This window comes from Sinohyriopsis cumingii, chromosome 4 (genome assembly GCF_028554795.1).
Source record: "Sinohyriopsis cumingii isolate HCF-2022 chromosome 4, ASM2855479v2, whole genome shotgun sequence".
Taxonomy (NCBI): domain Eukaryota; kingdom Metazoa; phylum Mollusca; class Bivalvia; order Unionida; family Unionidae; genus Sinohyriopsis; species Sinohyriopsis cumingii.
The window spans coordinates 148,464,584-148,489,592 of NC_142964.1; the positions used below are offsets into that span (position 1 = coordinate 148,464,584).

At 35.3% G+C, this 25,009-nt stretch overlaps 1 protein-coding gene across 1 annotated transcript in view; it reads right to left on the reverse strand.

Moving 5' to 3' along the window:
* Nucleotides 1–632: 632 nt before the first annotated feature.
* LOC149802308 (uncharacterized) overlaps nucleotides 633–25,009 on the reverse strand; it is a 36,739-nt gene continuing 12,362 nt past the window's right edge. Inside the window, exon 2 of the mRNA XM_089956735.1 lies at nucleotides 633–3,599. Within this exon, the coding sequence (XP_089812861.1) occupies nucleotides 2,457–3,599 (1,143 nt within the window). The 3' untranslated portion in view covers nucleotides 633–2,456. The remainder of the gene's footprint in view (nucleotides 3,600–25,009) is intronic.

A 25,009-nucleotide genomic window follows, 5' to 3' on the forward strand; every position in this document is an offset into this window, starting at 1 on the left:
AAACGATAAAATAACACAATACCTTCAGATCCAAGTATATCAAATGGCCACTGTCAAGCAAACGGAAAATTTTGTGAACTTAAATCTTCCACACAAGAGATTTCATGCATACCAAAGTAGATATATGGACTTATATTGTGTAAATTAAATCACAGTATCACGTAAACTACAACCAAAATATGAAACAGACAGCCCATGATGAGCACATTTCGCACAGAATCATCAAATTTTAACAACTTACACGAGATTCTTATATTAAAATAATCAACTTTTAACACGTACAATTAAGTCGAATGAATCCATGGAAGATAAAGGCATAAATACTAAAGCATCCAAATATATTTCAAAGTCATTTCACTACATTGTTAGCTGTTTATTTTGCCATGAAATAAATATTTTTTAATTCATTCTCATTTCAAATACAGTGGTATGAAACTCTTTGAATCATTGAAATCTCTTTTTTGGTCAATGCTCGGTTTATAAATCTGCTAAACAATAAAAACGTCTGTATAGGATGTATCTAAAAAAATTACATGTTTCGATCTTGATCTATCAAGATGCCTGCTGCTTACCTATTAAAACAAAACTACCACATATATGTATCTGTATGTGTGTGTTTGTTTGTGTGTTTGTGTGTGTGTGTGTGTGTGTGTGTGTGTGTGTTTTGAATTGGATGCAATAATAGCAACATTGAGAAACAAGCGCTTGCATCAAAACCATTTCCTGCACTTTTAAGATTCCTTAACACATTATGCTACACAAAGAAAATCACAATATTATCAAAGGCATTTCAGAATCTTTCAAAAGTCAGCTCCGATAATAGAATAGTTTTCTTGCCTCCCACATGTTACAGGAAACATATGCCTTGCAATCGGAAGCACAATTTGAACAAGGCCATCTCAGACTCTACATGTTTAGCCAAAACTCAAACATATCAGAGTTTGTTGAATTCACATATTGCTTTTGTCAAAAAAGGCAATATATCAAAGCATCAAGATTATATGTCTCTGTGTCGGCATGTGTTAACTACACGTCTTTCATTGCTTATTTATATATTTATTTATTTATTAATTATTATTATTATTATTATTATTATTATTATTATTATTATTATTATTATTATTATTGTTATTATTATTGTTATTATTATTATTATTATTATTATTGCTAGTAGTTAAGATATAAGTAACAATTTTGTCCTATTATAGTAGGTATCAAACGCGTCAGGTTGGTGTAATGAAATATAAATATACTGAGAAGCATAAAAAAAGCCATCTAAATTAAGGGCATACTAAATCAAGCAAAGGCTCGAGTATCCCGTACTGTCATGAATATCATGCAAAGGTTTTGCAAGATACTTTAGTACGACGTCAGTACAAATATCTGATGGCTCCATCATAGTTAGAATAAAAATTGACTTTAAAGAGAAAAGTGAATAAATGATTTATGTAATGCGTAAGAGCAATCATATGCATTCACTTGATGACGGTTGTTTCGTTTACTTTTCTTGGTCTTTACCCTTAAAACTGGCAGACACCATACTTCCGTTATGTACTATATGTTGTTCTGATTCCTTTACGTATTGCAACATTAAGATACAATATTTGTTTCATAGCAAAGAGAAAACGTCGATATATGTGCAATTCAGTATAACGAATCAAATTTTACATTCATGGGAAGAAATCTAAATTAATGACAATGATTTGTTTTTAACAAGAATGCTGTCTTCTTTGCGAGAAACGTTTCTGAGGGATTTAGATCATGGTTGAATAAATGCAAAGAACATTCTCTGTAAATGAGCAATGTGTCGGTTTGTCCCGGAACTGTCTTGTTCCATGTGAGAATGAAGTGTGGATAGTCCTCCGCTTTGCTATATATCTGATGAGAACACTAACTAGGGTTTCTCCGACAATCCACTTGCATTACACATAAACACATGTCTTAATTACAAAATGTTCACCACGTGCTCATTATAGTCAAAAGAAATCTCTATAAAATAAAGTAGATTTTCAGACAAAGTATCGCCAGCATCCTGCTGTTCCATCTCCACTGATAAAATGGGTTTTAATATTGATTAATCTTTGAACTGTTCTGCAACTCTATTTTAGACGGCAGACGTGACAAGAATAGTTATGTATATGGCATTTTAGACACCACCTTTGAAATTTTTGTGTTTAAATTTCCGGTCAGACTAGATGCATACATAATATGTCCAAACAGATAAATTTGGCATCTGCCCAGTCTTGAAGCAATTTTAATCATTTCGTCCTGTTTCAAAAGAAAACCACTTGTTTGTATTAAACAATATCTATGTCAAGCGAAATTTACAACGCTCTGAAATGTATTGCGTGGCATGAAACGTTTCTAAATTTATTCTAATGAATTACATAGTATGGGTTGTTTGTGGAATGAGTTGTTTAATAACTCTTAGTACATTACATAGTACACAGCAAGCATTAGTCTTTGATTATTGTAGTTTTCCCAGCAGAGTCGACAACTGTGCAATTAGTAGTGAAACTAGTTGTCCTTATTATTCCATGGGTCTTCTGGCGTGGTTCCCTATTAAGAAACGGTTCAAGAAACATTCTCTTACACTCTTCCCTGAAGTAGGCACTCGTAATGTAATAAATAAAAATGTAACAAGCATAGTTAGAGAGGCATATCTCCTCCACAAATTTTCGTATAGTGTAATAGATGAGATATCGGCTCCAAACTGGATCGGTCGCCCATAGGTGAGGGGGTATGTTTAAACTCCCTTGTGACGTCAGGGGCTGGATGGCATAAACAAGAGTTGCTGGTAACAGTGTGCATATCAGATAGAATGACACGGACAACAGAGTTATTGTTGACGTTTGATTCGATCCAGATCCATGCTCCTTGCAACCTCCGACTAAAGTATTGTTGAGACTTATCTTCTTGATTTCCTTGATGACTAACATATTAAATATCAGCACGGAAAATGGAACTACACCAAATATTAGAGTCTCTGATAACCATGTCCAGACCAGGTTGAAATCAGTGGCAGTAGAGCGAATATCGCAGCCTCGTGGAAGTGTTGGACGGAAAGTCCATATGTATGCTTGTACAGAACTGAAGCATAAAGCTATTGCTAGCAAGAAAGCCACTACTTTTACTGCTCTTGTCACGGTGCAGTATTTCTCTTTGGTGAATGGGTGGCATATTGCAATGTATCTTTCTACGGTGAAACCTAGAATTAGAAGAGGCGCAGCACACTGTGGAGTCATGTATAAGATGTTAAAAATTTCACAGCCAATATTGAAGTTGTACGTAGAAACATTGTACGCAAACAGAAGCTCCACCCAAATGTGAAGGCAGATGAAACTCAGATGTACGATTGCTATGGATCCAAGATAAATCGCCGAGGAGTTACTTTTCCTCATTTTGCGGTCTAGCCATATTTTCGTGCAGATGGGGTTGCCGATGAGACCAATTGCATACCAGATAGGGGTTATAATACGGTCAATCATAACGGCGGTAGGGGCTGCCACTTGGAAAGCCTCTACAGGACTTGCAAACGGAATGGAGAGAGATTGATTACCATCTTGGGTAGATGAATTGTTTTCCATGATGGCATGTAGCTGAAATGGAAAAAATATTGATAAAATAAGTATATTATCGAATCTTGGTCTCATACTTACTCGCTTAGGCCTCCTGTCAAAATTTATATTTTGCTATCTGACAGAAAAATAAAATGACATTAGTATCAAGAATTGGACTATAATAACATGATCTGTTTGTGGAATGAGTTGCCAAATAGCTCTCAGTGCTTCTCGTGATACATACCAAGCATTATCTTTCATTGTTGTAAGTTTCCCAGAAGAGTCGACATATGTGCAATTAGTAGTGAAGCTAGTTGTCCCCATTCCATCGGTTTTCTGGCGTAGTTCTATTAAGAAAAGAATGCTTAAGAAATGTAAAAAAAAATGTGATAAAATGTGATAACTCTAATGATCTTAATGCTTGCAGTCGAGTATTTTATTACTCGTTTGTAAGTCGAGTACTTTATGTACTCGCTTGTAAGTCGAGACCAGCTGCAAATTACAGAGACCCAAATCTGAGGTCACATAAAGCAAAATTGTATATTTGGGTCTATGCAGTTTGCTATAAGTAATCAATAAATAAACAACATAATCTGGTCTGCCGACTCATTTTGCGTCAGCAGATGAATATCAATGTTATTTGCAGCAAGATTCGACTTATACGCGAGCAAAAACCGAGGATGTGGTGTGGTAGGATAGATGTAGTTCAATTAACTAAGTGGTTTAACGTCCGTTTTTCGTTAGTATATGTATTAAATCATATACACGAACACACAATTTGATAAGGGCAATCTAACTATCTGTTACGTGGAATAAGGAGGAAAGCCTTACTTATTTGTACAGATTTTTTAAATGTGAAAACTTCATAAATCGGTTGGGGTCTTAATATTCTATCTGCTTGTCGTATGCAGACCAATGCAATTGTTGGTCTCGAATTAACGAAAAAAATATATGTAACAGCACAGACTTTTAGTTATGTCCTTCGTAAATCCATATGTACAACGCATCTAACTCATCAACAAAACCTGGAAAAAAGATGGTCAATAAAGCGTTCTCAATTTATATTTACATGACAGAAGTTTAAATAATGTTATGTCGTACTGTACTGCATTTACCTGAACAAAGAATTATTAACTCCAAAATAAAACGCACCTATTGTGACATTTTAATCAACGCTTTTCTATGTATACATTCAGCCTCATATTGTGTGTTGCTATATTGAATAAAAGACAGCAATCTGCAGATGGTGAAAACAAACCTCTGCAAACGTTTTTCCAATAATCGGACGTCCGGTTTTTGCCATGGCGGCAACCAGTTTGGGGGGTGGGGGGTGGGAGGGGGTGGGGGTGGGAGAAAGTGTCACCGAGTAATCTGATGGGTGTGTTTAATGTGAGCAAAGAGTGCAAGCCTGAAGCTGACGCAGAGATGTTCATAGATAAGCCGTTACTGTAGAAGTGTGTGATAAACTTAATAAGAAAGCAGAAGAAAGATATCACGTTATGGACTGGAAGTTCAATTTTGAATGATACAAGAAGTAGTGTGAGACACTTTGGGGTCAGAACTTCAGGATGATACAAGAGGTAGTGTAAGACACTTTGGGGTCAGAACTTCAGGATGATACAAGAAGTAGTGTGAGACACTTTGGGGTCAGAACTTCAGGATGATACAAGAGGTAGTGTAAGACACTTTGGGGTCAGAACTTCAGGATGATACAAGAAGTAGTGTGAGACACTTTGGGATCAGAACTTCAGGATGATACAAGAGGTAGTGTAAGACACTTTGGGGTCAGAACTTCAGGATGCTACAAGACGTAGTGTAAGACACTTTGGGGTCAGAACTTAAGGATGATACAAGAAGCAGTGTGAGACACTTTGGGGTCAGAACTTCAGGATGATACAAGAGGTAGTGTAAGACACTTTGGGGTCAGAACTTCAGGATGATACAAGAAGTAGTGTGAGACACTTTGGGGTCAGAACTTTAGGATGATACAAGAGGTAGTGTAAGACACTTTGGGGTCAGAACTTTAGGATGATACAAGAAGTAGTGTGAGACACTTTGGGGTCAGAACTTTAGGATGATACAAGAGGTAGTGTAAGACACTTTGGGGTCAGAACTTCAGGATGATACAAGAAGTAGTGTGAGACACTTTGGGGTCAGAACTTCAGGATGATACAAGAGGTAGTGTAAGACACTTTGGGGTCAGAACTTCAGGATGATACAAGAGGTAGTGTGAGACACTTTGGGGTCAGAACTTCAGGATGATACAAGAGGTAGTGTAAGACACTTTGGGTTCAGAACTTCAGGATGATACAAGAGGTAGTGTAAGACACTTTGGGGTCAGAACTTTAGGATGATACAAGAAGTAGTGTGAGACACTTTGGGGTCAGAACTTTAGGATGCTACAAGAGGTAGTGTAAGACACTTTGGGGTCAGAACTTCAGGATGATACAAGAAGTAGTGTGAGACACTTTGGGGTCAGAACTTCAGGATGATACAAGAGGTAGTGTAAGACACTTTGGGGTCAGAACTTCAGGATGATACAAGAGGTAGTGTAAGACACTTTGGGGTCAGAACTTCAGGATGATACAAGAGGTAGTGTAAGACACTTTGGGGTCAGAACTTCAGGATGATACAAGAGGTAGTGTGAGACACTTTGGGGTCAGAACTTCAGGATGATACAAGAGGTAGTGTAAGACACTTTGGGGTCAGAACTTCAGGATGCTACAAGAGGTAGTGTAAGACACTTTGGGGTCAGAACTTCAGGATGCTACAAGAGGTAGTGTGAGACACTTTGGGGTCAGAACTTCAGGATGATACAAGAGGTAGTGTAAGACACTTTGGGGTCAGAACTTCAGGATGATACAAGAAGCAGTGTGAGACACTTTGGGGTCAGAACTTCAGGATGATACAAGAGGTAGTGTGAGACACTTTGGGGTCAGAACTTCAGGATGATACAAGAAGTAGTGTGAGACACTTTGGGGTCAGAACTTCTGAATGATACAAGAGGTAGTGTGAGACACTTTGGGGTCAGAACTTCAGGATGATACAAGAGGTAGTGTAAGACACTTTGGGGTCAGAACTTCAGGATGATACAAGAAGTAGTGTGAGACACTTTGGGGTCAGAACTTCAGGATGATACAAGAAGTAGTGTGAGACACTTTGGGGTCAGAACTTTAGGATGATACAAGAGGTAGTGTAAGACACTTTGGGGTCAGAACTTTAGGATGATACAAGAAGTAGTGTGAGACACTTTGGGGTCAGAACTTTAGGATGCTACAAGAGGTAGTGTAAGACACTTTGGGGTCAGAACTTCAGGATGATACAAGAAGTAGTGTGAGACACTTTGGGGTCAGAACTTTAGGATGATACAAGAGGTAGTGTAAGACACTTTGGGGTCAGAACTTTAGGATGATACAAGAAGTAGTGTGAGACACTTTGGGGTCAGAACTTTAGGATGATACAAGAGGTAGTGTAAGACACTTTGGGGTCAGAACTTTAGGATGATACAAGAGGTAGTGTGAGACACTTTGGGGTCAGAACTTTAGGATGCTACAAGAGGTAGTGTAAGACACTTTGGGGTCAGAACTTCAGGATGATACAAGAAGTAGTGTGAGACACTTTGGGGTCAGAACTTCTGAATGATACAAGAGGTAGTGTGAGACACTTTGGGGTCAGAACTTCAGGATGATACAAGAGGTAGTGTGAGACACTTTGGGGTCAGAACTTCAGTAGGAGACTAAAACAGTAAAACAAATCACAGATAAAGTGGAGAGCCTAATTTTGGCGATGAGTGTGACAAAACTGCAGAACGATAGTAAGTAAGAATTCCAGGCCCAGGATAAGAAGATAACGTGGTCAGTTAAAACTCTGGAGGAAACATTCTCCTCATGGAAAAGTATGAAAGAAAAAAAATCCTTCTGTTGTACTGGGTGAGGCATCTTTCAAGTGGTCAAAGTGGTATTAGAGAAAGATCTGGGTATCAATAATAATAATAATAATAATAATAATAATAATAATGAGAACTTTGTATAGCGCCTAATCTTTAGAAGCTTTAAGTGCTTTACAACATTAGACAACACCTATAACATAACAAATATATATAATGATATGATTACAAAAAAAAAATACCATGAAATTAGAAAACATAAAAACATGCTGAAAATATTTAAGGTAGGAAACATTATTAGGTCTTTAAGTTTGTTCTTGCAGTCAAAATAAGTGAGTTTTAAGAGCACCCTTGAATGGGATCACTGTGTCTTTCTGTCTAAGTTCAGTGGGCAATTCATTCCACATTGCTGGGCCCTGGTATGCAAAAGAACGTTGTCTATATGACTTTGGTTTCATAGTGGGAATAATGAGTTTACGATTGTCAGAAGAGGAGCGTAAGTATCTTGCTGGTGTGTACACATGGGTGAGGTCGGATAGGTATGTTGGACTGGAGTCCGTCAGTGAAACGTAGACAGAGAACAAATTTTGTGTTTGATTCTGGATCGAATGGATAGCCAGTGTAGAGTACAGAGCAGCTGGGAAGGTGTGCTCTGATCATGGTACTCTAAGTATGATCCGAGCAACTGTGTTTTGAACTTTTTGAAGTTTCTGGAGTAGATATTGTGATGAACCAGACAGAACTGAGTTACAATAGTCCAGTCTTGAAAGTACTAATGAACACACAAGTGTTTTAGTGGCATCAACTGAAAGATATTTCCAAATGGAGCTGATGTGTCTTAGCTCAAGATATGCAGCCTTGCATATGTTCATAACATGTTGGTGCAGTGTGAGAGTACTGTTTAGAGTAACACCTAGGTTTCTTAGTGACTGTGTGAATTTAATGTTGGTGTTGCTGATATTTATTGTTTGAGGTAAAGGATATAAATGAGAAAGTCTTTGTGTTGTGATCAGAATGGCCTCAGTTTTATCATCATTCATCTATAGCTTGTTACATGTTATCCATGATTTTACATCAGAAATGCACCTCTCTACACCTTGGATGGTAGCATCAACTTCAGTTGGGTGGCTAGATTTGTATATTTGGGTGTCGTCAGCGTACAATTGGTGAGACACTGGATGATGATCTATGACACTTGAGAGCGGCTGAGTGTATACAATGAAGAGAACAGGCCCCTGTGGAACACCACAACATAGATCAACTGGGCTGAAGTTTATTCCATTTGCAGATACAATTTGTGTCCTGTTGACCAAGTAGGACTTGAACCACAGTAAGGCTGTATCATGAATGCCAAATACATGCTGGAGATGGTGAAGTAATATATCATGGTATATTGTGTCAAATGCTGCAGACAAATCAAGGAGGGTGAGGACTGTAATCTTTCCACTATCCAAAGCAGACAGAATGTCATTAACTACTTTTAGAAGAGTAGTTTCAGCACTGTGGCAAGGGTGATATGCAGATTGTACGTTGCTAAAAAGACTGTTTGAATTTAGATGAGATACAAGCTGTGATAGAACAACCTTTTCTAATATTTTTGATTTGAATGGGAGATTAGAAACTGGGCGGTAGTTCTTTAATTGAAATTGTGGTGTCAAGCTTATCGCTAATGGTTTGTACTTTGTCACGGAAGAATTGTTAGCAATCTCGAAGAGCTCTTTGCCTCTGGAACTTTCCATGATCTTAGTAGTGTAGTGGGCTGATTTCGCTGCATGGACTATATTTGTAACATTCTTCTTAGCGGCTTCATAGATTTGCTTATGAATAGTGAGTCTGGTGGAGAGCCAAAGCCTCTCAGCTTTACGGCGGTCACTTTTAGCAATGCAAAGCCGGTCCCTAACACTGCTATACCAGGGAGAACACTTTTGAATTGATTCTCTGCACTTGGTAGCTGCGGCATGTTTGTTGAGTAATGAACGCAGGCAGTTATCGAGTTGTTCTGCTGTTGGAGGTAAGCAAGTTGTTAGGTTTGCTTGGATGTCATGCTTTAGTTTGGTTCTATTTATCATACGGAGGTTTCTCTTCGTAGAAGATAAAGGTGGAGGGTTAGGGACTGATATGTCAAGATGGCATATAGTGCAGAGGTGATCTGATGCAAGTTCGTGGGATACCAGGGAGGACCGTAGAATGTTATAATCAGATCTATGAAGATTCCAGTCTAAAATGTGACCATGTTTATGGGTGGGTTGGTTAACTGACTGTTTGAAGTTAAAAAACATTAATGGAATCTAGGAGTTTTGATGTGTTTGGGTTTCCGGGACAGTCAAAGTGAAAGTTGAAATCTCCAAAAATAATCAGTTTGCCACCTATCGAATTTCCATACTCCAGGAGATTCGGAAACTGCTCCAAAAAGAGAGATTCTGTCAGCTTGTTTTTTTTTACTAGGAGGAGGGCGGTATCGGCAGTAAAAATGGAATGACCTTTGCTCCTGTGTGAGTGGGGTTTGGACTAGTTCAAACGATGTGTGGTCGAAGTTGACTGTTGTGGTGTGGTTAAGAGGTTTGGTCATGGAGTTCTTTGTGATGACAGCAATTCCACCTCAGCGAGAGTGGCGAGGGAACGATTTGATGGAGTAACCAGTGGGTGTCAGATCCGCGCACTTGGGCTCATCGCCTGCTTTTAGCCATGTTTCTGTCAGGAAAAAGACGTCGATATTCTAGTCGTTGATAAAATTAACTATTTCTGTCTGCTTTTCCGGTGGTCCTACTGATTGGGCATTGAATAATGCAATACGCAGAGGTATCTCTTGGATAGCTGACACAAAGGTTGACGATTTAATAGGGATTTGAATTAGGTTATCTAAATTAACGGTCGAATTTTGAAATTGTTGAGCCGGAAAGGGTATAAGGGAGATAACTGGAATTCTTCTTCCTGTTCTACGCCGGCCAGCTTTGAAACAACGTTATTTTTTCGCTTCTGTTTACATTTATGTAATGATGAATGTAGTCCCAGTTCGTTTAGTCTAGAGCACAATGTAGTGTGGAGAGCCAAAAGGTGGTCATTTAAAGCAATTAATGAGGGTCCATCATAGCATAAACGGGTTGACTGGCGAGTGTCACGTGATGGCGGTTTGTTCAAAAACAAAGAAAGTTGTAGCAGCGGAGCAAGACAGCCGAGAAAAAGTTTGATTGTGCTCGTTTCCAAAACAAGGAGATGAAGAAACACATAAGAACTGAACAGCCAATACATCATGAACACAATAACGTAGTCGAAGACAGACAACAAGAACATATATCAGGAAAACGGCACAAAAAATGGAACAGCTGCTTCAAGCCGGTTAAGTGATAGCGGCCATCTTAAACAAAGATTACACGATATTTGGTGTGTAAAAGCACATAAAACTCCTACTAAAGCTCCTGGTCAAACACCCAGTATAATATGATTCACCTGCTGGGATGATAATGAACTGGCGTAGTCCTGTGATAAAATTTGCAAGACTCCAAGAAGAGACTAGTGACTGACCTGCCAGGTCCTATGAAAATAGAAACAGAGATACTGGCAAAAGAAGAATATGTCATTCGAGAAACTTCAGACAGATAAAGGTAAAAGAACCTAGCTGTGTGATTGGAAACAAGGAATAATACCAGGTATAGCTTGGCAAAGAGGGTTAACTAATAGTTGATTAGCAAACTTAAAAAGAGTCACAGATTCAATAGTATTCCACTGTATGGTATTGAACACAACTCAAAGTCAAATGATTGGACTTTTCCCTTGTATTAACTAATACATATGGTTCCTTTTTTATTTAAATGCTACTTCCAGAAAGCAATCTATTGAATAAAATAGATCCCATTTTACTTCCAGAATGGGGTCTATTTAAATTTTGTTTCTACAAGTCTTTTAAGACAAATTTTTCGCTATAACCTATGAATTATTTTTCAAGCAAGCTAATAGGTTTTTGTGCAGATAAGGGGCATCGACTACGAACATGATACAGGAACATATAGAAATTAAGAAATAAGTTGACATGAATAATAAAGTTATGTAATTCACTGTAGTAAAATAATATAACGACAAATTTAAATATCTTGAAAGTATATTGTGAAACATGCGAATCCCATGCTTGGCCTTTCAGCATAATTTGCTTAGTTTCGTACTGCAAAAGATCCTCCACGTTAAATTGTTTTAAAATAAATTATTTGTTTAAAATAAAATATTTTTCTTTCAATTTTCTTTTCTTCCAAGAAATTAGCCATGGTTCTAATAATATCACAGAAATATTTATAGTATCTTGGTAAATATTAGAAACTAAAGCACTAATTAAACGGACAACGCATCTTAATATACAATTCAATTGGATTGGTCAAGATATTTTGTCTTTTCATAAATATTACAAAAGATGTTCATCTAATTTGGTTTCAGAATAAATTAATGCACAGAGTTCTTGCAACACATTCTTTTAAGAAAAATTGAAATGGCAAATAATAAAAATTATTCCTTTTGTATGGATTCACCTGAAACATTAATTCATCTTTTTGGGACAGTGCAACTGTAAAACAGATTTGGAATGATTTCACCAAGCAGATTCGAAACAATATTTATTACCTGTATATATTGTAACTTACTGGAATAATTGTCGGTGTGTTAGAAACAGGTTATGTAATTGATTCTATATTGTTGATGTCTAAAGGTACATATTTAATATGCGCCATATAATAAAACCTAAATCCCTGCCTTCGTATAATTGTTTAACAAAATTGCATTTGTGAGATGGAATTAGCCAAAATAAACAGTAAGCTAAAATGTTCTGAAATTGAATGGCTCCTGTTTAATAATTTAGTAGTATAGTACAATCAGTTTTTGTCTTTTAATTGAAATGATTTGTATATAATTATGAAAATTAGTTGATGCCTATACCATCTTGAATTTTCTCTTTTGATTATATTTTTGTACATATCATCTTAAAACAGCTTAATATGCAATATATACTCCCCGACCCATGACAATATGTTGACATATAGATATAGCTGTTTACTTAACATTATCCTCATTGAACTAATGTTTTATGAGGCCATATAGGTACAGTTGTTTGTTCAACACAATCCTGATTCAACCAACGATACACGAATAAATAAAGGTACATTTCTTTTCTTAATAATTTTTGCCGGATTTTGCAACAGGAATAGGTACAAACTGAACATTATTTCCATTATGTATCACATGCCAAGCTAGAAAGCGGAAATACAAACGTTTAAAATTGGTACATAGAAAATAGAAAAAATAAAATAAAAACCGAGAAAAACCACAACAAAAAGAAAGAAATTGTTTGTAATGAGGATTCACCTAGCATACAATAATAAATACAAAGGCTGTACATTTAATGGAATAAGACAGTGGGAGAAGATATTAATTAATTTCTATTTTTTATATTTAATGGAAGATGACAGTGAGAATGGATATTGAATAAAACCTCTAACATCATAATTAGTGCAATTAACTTTGGAACAGGTGAACACAATCAATGGAGTAAACTCCCTGTCCATTAACATGTAACCTTATCAGTCAGAGAAAATTATTATGCGTTTAAGTGTTATCATAACCTATGATATCCAGAACAGCTGTTCTAAAGGTATCTAACCACATACACATTGACGTTTTACCTAAATATGTTTGCCTTTTAGGTTTTAGCACTTTCAAGAGCAAAGCAAAATGAATGTGTGAATGGCAGTATTGTTAAAAAGTGTTGTCTGCCCGAAGACGTGCTTAGCAAATTAATTTAATCATTGTTAAGATTGAAACGCCTCTTGTGAAACAAAACTGCTATTGATTGAAGTTAAAGACGATTGAATAATTTGACTGAGTAGGGAAACGTCGATGGCAACCACACAGGCAACGACACACTGGATGAGTCAGCTGCGTTTAAATCGCTTTTTTCCAGGTTGTCAACTGTTACATGTTATGTCAAATACAATATGTTTCTCGTCGTTGATTTTATTAGAAGCGAAATGATGTATTATAAATGTACGTGTATATCGTGAATGTTATTATTGACGGACAAAGTGGAAAAGACACATTCATGTATATTTATAGTTAAAACAGCAAAATATGTTGTGTCTGTTGATTAACAAAAGTCAGTAAGTGATTTGATGAAATTTGTATAACTTGGATGATGGATGGATGATGTAATTGAAAACAAATTTGAAAAGGCAATCGTTTGTATTCATATACATGTGGCCGACATATATTAAACATATAAATTCAGTCGTATGTAAGTGAACATGAGCAGTTGGTATATGCTATAGTTGTTGCAACTAATAAAACATGAATAAAAATGATGTCAAGCAATAGCATAACTAAATTTCTAAATAGGAACAAATAAAATGTAAGCATATACGTTCAAGAGGTTCTGATGACATCGTGAACTACGATGATGCCTACGGCTAGTTGATGTTCAATACTATAGCAACGTCGCATTTCCTTTGCGAAACGCCATTACCCTTGGTCTCTGAGCGAGATGGGATTGCTAAAGTAAAAGCTCGATATAATTTAGAATTCAATGAGCCTAATTAAAGGGCAAAGTTGCGGTCTACGAGATATATTCTGTGGCAACAGGTTCCACGCTTCTTTTATAGATTATTTTATCTGTGAACGAGCAACAGAAGAAAAACTAGATCATTTGGCATCAATATTAATAAAAAAGAGACATAATTCAGAATTCAGTAAATTATTGTGGCACCATATATATGTGTATGTGTGTGTACGTATGCATAAATACATACATACATACATACATACATACATACATACATACATACATACATACATACATACATAACCTGTTCAGAGTACATACCTGCGAAAAAAACAAAAAGTGATTGATTGATTTTGGGAGTCCGCTGCACGTTTTTCAGTGTAGTCGCAAGATATGAAATGAAAGACGGTATGTTTTTAGCATATATGTGTCAGATATTAAATCGAAGCACAGCGATTAGAACAATGTAGAAAATAAATGACATTACATTGTAATAATTGCAGGTCTATCTAATTATTATCATTCTACACGATATATATTTCCAATATCGCCTATTGCCGATGTATTACAATGATTAATTTGAGCATGATATATTCACTGCATCACTCATTAATTCTTTTGTTTAACTTTCATCGACCTTTAAGCAACGTCTTCTTACTTTCTTTACTAAGCGGTTGTTTCTTGTGACCTTGTCCATTTTATAGCCTATTAAGTGTTTGTGTGCACTGGATACAAACACACCAAGATAACTATCTTTAATGAATATCAATGGGCCAAACTTCATTTGTTTGTGCTTTAATAATTGTAGTTAAAAAGTGTGAATCGGATACAGCTTAGAATATATGTGTAGCAAACAAAATCACTACCTCTTATAGGATCTAAGTATTCATCCTTACACTTGAATAACATGGATATCAGCTTTAATACTGTATTATTTATATTAGTCTAGTTTACCAACAGAATTGGTAAATTTCATAGATTACCTGGGGTTCTGAAAATATCAGTATCTAAAGTTTCTAAACTGGAGAGAAGGACTTATGGCCATTCGTCCTGAACGAGGTATTAAAACGGCACCTGGGAATGATTTTATGTACACCTTTTTACTGAAATTTAGTTATTCGTAGTGTTTACATCAGCCTTAAAAAGAGGAAAAAAATAGTTGTAATCATTTGAGAGTATTTTTTAAAAAAATCTAAATTATTCATTGGAATTACAAACTTCTTAGCCTTAGTAGCTGTATTTAATTAATGTGAATGCTTTTTAAAACATTTTGGATTATTTCATTGTGATGTATCAAGATTATTTGAAAATCAGTACCATAGATTGAACTGTATTATGATTAATACTTGAACTCATTTAGAATACTCGTTATGTTTTGACTTGTGGTAGGCCTTTTAGGATATTTTAGGTTTTCATTCAACATAATGTAAGCTATTTAAACCTTTTAACTTCATATTTTAGGGAAATAAATTCTATATTTAACTGAACAAAACTTGTTGGTTTTTACTCTTTTCTGTTACTTAATTTAAGCCTGTAAGTTGTAACGATGAATATGTCCCAACCAATAAAATAAGGTGTGGTTGAACAACTCTATATATCAGTATACAGATTCCTATCTTAGGGCATTTAGTGACTGTGACAATAACGTTGGGAAAAAGTAATATTTAGGCTTAAAATTGTATTCCAATCATTTCAGCCAGTACTTATATGAAGTCACCGAATGCAGTTTTAATATTATATATACATGCTGATGGTTAAGTTATACCACATATAGACAGGGGAAATACAGATAGACAGATAATTAGATATATAGACAAATCGACAAAGGGATAAGTAAGCAGACAGGCAGATATATGAATCAGTCCCTTCTCTTGCTTAAGAATATAGTCTCAGTATATTTTAATGAAAAACAAGCAGACAAGCAGAAATCATGCATCCATACGAATATGAACATCCTAGTGACTTTTATCAACTTACAAGATATGCATACACCCCTGGTTTTGGGGTGTAATTTTAACTATTGTCCCGGATTTCATTCCATTAAATTTTCATATATAGGCTGTGTAAATGCTTAGAAAATACTAACGACAAATAGTTCTAAGTATTGATGCAACAAAAACGCTTGCCTTAGCAGTAATTGAATTATTTTGCGTGGGGAAATGGAATATTATAATGGAGAACGAAGAAACACCGTACAATCATGGTGACAAAGCAAGCGAAACTGAAATATGTTTGCTTCTTATACAAAGACGGTTTTGAATCGAAGTAAATGAAAGTTTCAGAAAATGTAATATTTTGGAACCTTAGAAAATACTGAATATATTAAATATTTTTGAAACATCGAATTGCAGTCAGAACCGAATGGAGTCTCTGATAGAAATCAATTTATATTTTCTCCAGCTTAATTTTATAGAAATACATTTTATGTGGAGATGATTTTATATTTTTTAAAAACACGTATTCAGGTGCACACTAGAGTCATTTTGAAAAAGAACTGATACCATTTAATGATGGATTGTAGACAAACAATATATGGTATGGTACATGCTTATAAAGGAGGACAACATCAAACTTGTTCCCATAAAAAGACGGCCAGACCATGGTCCTATGATGTCATATTACTGTTGTATGTAGATGCCTACTATTGGAATAACTCGGCGTGTATCGCTTTACATATTAGTCAGTCTTTATTATATCTCACTGCTGCATATTGGCATTATGTAATATAGTGTTGAAAAGATATTAATCTCCATCGCAGTACGCATTCTGACCTTGGGTACATGATCCAATTAATATATACACTAAGAAGCCAAAACATGACAGCAACATTGCGCTGCTTGCCCACTGCAATTTACTACCAGCTCACAGCGCCTAAAATGCAACATTGTTAAGAGACCTTGGCATAAATTTGTACATCTGGTTTACAAAAAAAACCCTGATAAATCTTTGTTGAATTAAACTTTGCATTACCAGAAAAATGTTAAAAATCTACTTACAAGTATAGATTTATCCGATCGATTGTCCAAGATATGACCTTTTAAACACACACACACACACACACACACACACACACTGTTTAATAGTTTTCTTTGATTGATTGCTGACTAAGCACGGAGCCTCTAAAGTAACGAGGTGTATGAATTCCTTGAAATCAGCCATAAAACTGCTGTACAAATTAATGAAAGGTTCATCACTAAGCTTGCGTATTTATTTTGTTAACTGACGGTAAATTTTCTGCCTTTTATTTATTAATGAATATTATATTTAGCCATTTCTTCTAGAGTACCCTCAAAGACTGAGGAATTGATACTAGAATGTCACATGCAAGAACGGAGTTGGGGTCGGTTTTTGAGTGATAAAATAGCTCTTTATTTCGGCTTTCAGTCTGAAAACAACATTTAAAAGGTGGATTTTTTTTTCTCAGGATTTTACGTGTTATTTGTGACATGATAGATAATCAATATCACCGAACGCAAACGACCGATTTCTAAACAAAATGTCTTTAAAATAAAACTTACTTATGTTCCGAAGGAGAGAGATAATATAACCACGCAATGTTCATTCATTATTCTGCAATCAATACAAACGACTACGGTTAAAGAAACTTCGAAATTTATCAATTTAAGTAGAAAGGGATTTCGGTGAAATCATTTATTGCAGAGATAAAATGTATTCAAGACAATTACATACTACATGTGTGAATGACATTATCCAATCTTCTATGGCGACATACATATCACATTTTTGAAAGGGACTGCGACGGCTGTGTCAGCGTCAACAATGTAAAGGATTTGTTTTCACGTTTTGCCAAGTCAAATAACTTGTGCATCAGTTGCTATATTCAACTGACTAAAATATCACTATACGACTAAAGACTGTACCTCAATATGGCAAAATTATAGGCATCCAGCCTGTATCATTATAGTGCCGTTCACAGGAGGGACATCACGTTCTGTCAAACAATTTATCATCTTTAGGACTTCGACAAAGAAACAGGAAAAAAAAGTAGTACCGAATACTTTTTGAAAACATTGGTTGAAACTAATCAATGTAAAGATATTGTGTGGGCTCTGTACAGTTACTTGGAAATGTTCTACAAACGTTAAACGCCTCCTTTGAGAAAGTAGTTTTGCATCATCAATTAGTCAGATATATATCTTAGATTAATGTTTGCTTTCATCTTGCAACGGGATAATTTTTACGAACTGAATTTCTCTTTTCATTTCAAGCAAAACACTTATCCATAAATTTTAAAATTCACCACATTGAACGCGTCATTTTGAAAGATGTAAATGACACGTCACTGTTGATAGCATATATCAAGGCGGGATGGAAAAATTACTTTCTCTGTTCAAAGAAAACATACCAAACAATTCGCCTGACTCTATGGTTTACGGAAGAAGTCCTTTAATTAGTATATGTATCAAGCTTTTTGGAGATAGTCGGCCATATTTCATCTATAGTAGTAAAACTAAACTTTAATTTGGTTCACTGTCTTCCAAATTTCTATACGGTACACAGAGAATACGTGAAAATGAAATCAGTCAGAAGCAACTATGTGTATACAAAGGTACATCAACATGATTATCAGAAACCAGTTTGTGTAGATTCTAGCACATCCATCAACATGCTTATCAGAAGTAATTTTTGTAGACACTAGCACATCAACATGATTATCAGAAGCAAATTTGTGTAGACTCTGGCACATCTATAAGATTATCAGAAGCAAATTTGTGTCGACTCTGGCACATCGATACGATTATCAGAAACAAATTTGTGTAGACTCTGGCACATCGATATGATTATCAGAAGCAAATTTGTGTAGCCTCTGGCACATCTATACGATTATCAGAGGCAAATTTGTGTAGACTCTGGCACATCGATACGATTATCAGAAGCAAATTTGTGTAGACTCTGGCACATCGATACGATTATCAGAAGCAAATTTGTGTAGACTGGCACATCGATACGATTATCAGAAGCAAATGTGTGTATGACTAGCATATTTACAAGATTATCATATGTAAATATATGTAGACTCTTGAACATCAAAACGATGAAAAGCAAATGTGTTTAGACTCCGGCACATTTACATTTTTTCTTTCCTTATAACGCAATGAGAAAAAGAAGTAATTTCCTTGCACGAAAAATACCTGCTTTGGATGCTCGTGTCAGGTAATTTTTGAAATGATGTAAGTTGCAACATGCCACAAGAATGTTGAGCCAATCGTTGATTTGGAAGCATGGCTATACCATACCACATAATTAAATTGGTGGAAACAGGCCGAATGTTCTAATCTTTAGTGTATAAATTGAAATAATGACTTGAAAATACATATTTATTTTAAACCAGCTTGTTTCAAAAATTCATTTTTACAACTGTAAAAGTAAAAAACGGGTTTTACTTATCAAGGTATATATCTCTCTTCAAGTTATGATTTTAAATTATATGGGCAACTCGAAAGTATTCAGAAACGGAATTAAACTTTTAGCAGCTGACCCGTTATATTCCAGTATCATACTCTTCTATATTTTGTATCAATGTTACATCAAGAGACCTAATGATTATGTTCACATTTATGTTAATTTTAAAATTCGCACAATTATAATGTACAGATATGCGAAACGATTTTCAATATTAATGCAGACGCTAAAGATAAATGAAGCTTTGATCCATACGAGCATAAGAAAAAGCAATAATTTGTGATTTCAGATATAATTTTTGCTATTGAACTACATACGTTAGACCACCACCCATGGAGTGAAACGATTACTTTAATTTGGGACATTGCATGAGGAATCATTTAGCCGATTTTTTGCCTTAAAATAATGCCGGTATTAGAACAATAAAAGTAAACTACTTGCAAAATAGAAATTGTTTTCAAAGAAAAGTTGTATTTATTTCTATATTGGAGAAATTAGGTGTTTCATGCCCACCTTCCACAGACTAACCATTAATGTAAAATGCATTTATGGTAGAAAGGGTTAAACAAAGGATTAAAAATCCCAAAAGACCTCCAGGTTTCTCGAATTCTAATTGGGGCACTCGTTGTGCTAAAACAAAAAAGTTGATGAAAGTTTATTCAAATAATGTTACAGCGTAACATAGGTTCTAAGCAGTGTTTGGAGACAAGACTATATTACAAATGTTCAGTTAATTTCTAAAATAATATGTGTGTTTGCCAATAATGCAGCATATATTTCCTTTTTACTAAAGAAAATCCTCACGTTCTCATTATGTTTAGACATGCAGTATTAAAGCAAAATATTACGACATGTTTGTGGAGACCAATATCAGACCATAATGAATCTTGATTAGCAACGGATTCTCAATCAATATGCCTAAATGACACCAACAAATCCAGAAAAATGACTTTATTTGTATTGTATTGTATTGTATTGTATTGTATTGTATTGTATTGTATTGTACTGTATTGTATTGTATTGTATTGTATTGTATTGTATTGTATTGTAATGTATTGTATTGTGTTGAAGTGTATTGTGTCGTATCTTATTGTATTGTATTGTACAAAACACATCCATATCTAGCTTAGAGATGACAGGAACTATCGATTAATTGTCCAAAAATTTTCCAGGTGTTTGTCAACTTGACAATAGAGTGTGTACTGGGACGATGATTTCTCATGAAGTTAATTCCTCGTAACAAAACTGCAACCTAGAAAGTATTATTGCAGGGAAGCGGAAAGAAAGGCTTTACCCGTTAAAATTTCACGTGCTGTTTAGTGTTTGGCGATTTACTAGACAGAAGACAGATTAATTTCGAAAAACATTTTTCAAAACCTAACAAACGTTTCTTAGCGCAGTACAATTTACGTATACTGGACTGTGTAATTCAATCATTATAACGAAAACGAATCCAGTTGCATGTCGTAGACTAAAACGAGTAGCTTTAATAAAAAAAGAAAAGTCAGTTAAAAATGGTCGAGTTCCTAGATATTACTAATGGATAATCAATTTTGAAAGTAGGCACATGATGTGTGAAGAGAAACCATAGGTAATTTGTATCAATTTGATTACATTACTTATATAATGAGCGTTACTACGGAATTTTTCTAGAAATATCAAATTGTGAAAATTTGTATCTAATCAGCGATTTAAGTTCACAGTATCTTCTTGTGGGGTATTTTCAAGAAAGTTGACGAAAATTGGCACTTTTCTATCAGATTATAAACTGAAATGTTATCGCAGGAAAACAAGTCTTTGGAGATACTCCATTGGCATTTAAATCACAGAGTATCAAAAGTCATTCATGCGAGTGGGGTGAAACCTTATCTGTGTAGTATTATTATTCATATTTGACAGTGTTTATAAATTTATAGGGAAAGCTAACGTGAAGTTTTTGTCCTAACGCAAAAGGTCTTCATCAGCAGACTATTTATTCTCTACTGACTGTTAACATCGTTCAAGCTCGTCTGAAGTATCACGGCACATACACAATATCTGTCCTGCCAATATTGTGACTTGGAACAGTTAAAACCTAGATCGAGAACAAGCCTGGTTTGAGCTGGGTGTTAAGGAATCGATCTACATCCGAGCGCACAAACCGACGTTGATCAGAGAAGGGGGCCATTACAACCTGCCGCATATCTGGGACAATCTGTTAACATGGCTCACCATTCCATCGAGCGATCGGTCAGTAGAGATTAAATCAGTCTGCTTTTAAAGTCCTTTGTCTGTGGACGAATGCTTCAGGTTAGCGTTCTCTCTATTGTTGTGTATGCGATTGAAAGGTTAAATTATCCGGTCGCTTTAAAAAGTTTTCAGTATGTGCCTCCCCCATGAAAATATTGCTTTAAAAAGGCATGCTATTTTATCGCCCATGCAGAGTATATGCGAGACTTCTTAGAAGCTGATGATGAAAAAGAATATTTATTATAGTGTAATACGGTTCAAGATCAAAATTGTATATACACTGTATTATAAATTGTCAGAGGAGAAAACATTATAAGCCATTGGCTTTTGTTATAATGCTTTACTTTCTGTATCGTATCTCTTTTAATCTCCAACCACAAATTAATGTTTAAAATAAGGTACAAGCTCTGGATGTGTTCTTCATGTCATTTTACTTATTTTATATTTCAGAACATTTAGCATCTTTAACTCCTTTTGAATGTTACTAACTTTGAATCAACCAAATAAAGGTAATGAAGTATTGTTCAACAGTCTTTGAATATGTCTAAGTTCAGCAACGCGTGTATGTATTATCGCTTACGTAATTTTATTAATGCCATCCATTTTACCTTAGAAATTAACATCAGCACGTTTACACGTTGCATCCAGCAAAGGCCTAAGAAATCAGCAATTTCAATTGGTTTTAACGAAATATTGTTTTGTATTTGATGAGGTATAATCCTAGTCATAGGCACCTAGCTATAATCTTTATCACGGACAATGATCTACGGGGTACTCCCCCAAAAATCAAAATATCAGATTATCAGCAGAATCAAATATATATTACTTTTTTTACTCGAACACTACTAAATTGAAACAATCTCGTCACAATACGTATGGCACCAACAATGCGTATTACAATGTATGGAAACAAACACTTTGATAGCAAGATGCATAAATGCCACGGTACAGTCACTATCATATTCAGGTTAAACAAATAATGGATCGACATGCCAGACATGTAATTAAAACAGCATCCGCAAGTAAACCAATTATGGTGAAATAAATTTTAGTCTACTTGCCGCTGCATGATATAACCTTGAAAGTGTTGCTGTTTTGTGAAATCCTGAAACAAGCAAACTCAATCATCTGATTACAGTTGTCATTATTTCTGCCAAATTTTGTTTTGGAAAGTCCCAGTTACATGCGTAATAGCTTGATCCAGATCCCAGTTACACATGTAATAGCTTGATCCAGATCCCAGTTACACTTGTAATAGCTTGATCCAGATCGATATCGCTTGTTGTTTCTAGCACATCTTGATCTGGTCGCCAGAAAGCGAATCAAACTATTTGTTTTACTGTTTGTCAATCAAATAACATGAGATCACTTCTATGATTTTCTTTTCCTTTGATCCTGCACCAGACAACTAAAATCTGAGCTTATTCATCGAAGACAATTTCAGCATACAGGCGGTCGGTGTGCATTTTATTCAATCTTTGGCTGTAGAGCTAGAAAATGACGCTCAGTGGAGAGCGTGCTAAACTCCTACACGTGAATACAGAGCTCGATTCCCAAACCAGACCGAAAGGGATGTCGTGCTATATCTTTTTATGACGTCACTTCACCTCATTTCCAAACAAAACAAAACAGACAAATCACCTTTAAGTAGGCTTAGCCAACCAAACCACAAAATGTGTTGTGCGTCTCTGATGTAAACCAGTGAAGCTAAGCTTGAGTTGGTTTAGTATAAACACTAGAGGGTTGCCTGAAGAATGCTAACTATAGGGGACAGTCAATATTATCGTTCTATGACTGTTCACCAGTTTCTTTACTGAGTTGTGACTGTCTCTAGATGGCAAGAGGATCACGGTGGCTTTTGATATACTGCAGTTATTTTCACAGGTTTCTCATACACTATCGTACTTTACTGGATAAAGGCAAGGGCTGCGTCAGCTCAAGAAGAAACCTCCTTAGGCGTTATGTGTGCGTTGTGTTAGCGACTTCCAGCTAATAGACATAGAATAAATCACCCACCGGATTGGTGCAGTGTCGGTAAACGTCTTGGGGCAAATTAGTTTCAATAGTCCAGCATGTATCCAGAGATTAAATATTCTGATTTCGGTCCGTTTAAAAAGGACAGTAATTATTGATTCTATGACCCAGTTCATTCCCAAACGCAGGAGAGGGGCCAGGACTTTTGTGATATATCCTTATTAAGCTTCAGGCAGGAATGTTTCTAATGAACATTCATTCGTTCATTTTAATAGAGCTTATATGTAGACCCATTGGTAGTCAGTCCATTAAATCCCCGAGAATATGACTACAAACATGAAGGCAGATAGTCTTATCAAGTCATTTTACACAAATACTATTTCCTTTATAAATACAAGGAACTAGTACACTTCTGTATTTGTCTTCCCCACTGTGTCTCCCCAGGCCTTAGCATATGTCACTTAACCTAAGAAGGTACCATATGATCTGAAAGCTAACGTGGGCATGTTGAACAAATTGAATACATTGAAAAAATAATAGTCACTAATTGATGATACGGGAATGCGACCAGTCCATCTATAAAGATGTATCATCCATATATTGTTATAGCTTGAAAATTGGTATATGTACAGGTTATACAGATAGATTTATACTAACGTCAGTGCCATCTGAGTCTGAAGTAAACAAATCAATACTGAGTGTGATCAACGATAATAAGTATTCAAAGTAATGATATCATGGATCTGGATAACACATAAATCATCTATGAAAGGACATAATGCTTGCCTCAGATCAACCTAACACACACACACACACACACACACACACACACACACACACACATATATATATATATATATATATATATATATATATATATATATATATATATATATATATATATATATATATATATATATATATATATATATATATATATATATATATATATATATATATATATATATCTGTGTGTGTGTGTGTGTGTGTATACATAATAGGTTGGTGCTAAAATGTCCCAAATAATCGTCAATTTGGTTCTAACAAATTATGATATAATCGAATTAGTTGTTGTACCAGAAAAAGTGCTGTCCTGTGGAACCTTTCGTTCTGTTATATGGCTCTTATTCAACTAAGTCATTACCGATTATTAACATAATTGTTCTTTCTCTCTTTTATTTTCTTTTTTAAATTTTTAAAACCTAATCATGCCTTTTTACTTTACACTAGCAGACGTCAGCGACTTTAAGTAAAACGTTCCGCAGAAAATAACACAGTTAAAAAAAATCAGTCACCAGATGTATTATGTTTATTGAAATGAATTTTGATCTGAACAGTTTTAGACACGAAAAAATATATCAGACAGGCTTGACACATTACCATTTTTATTCAAAACAAAGCTCT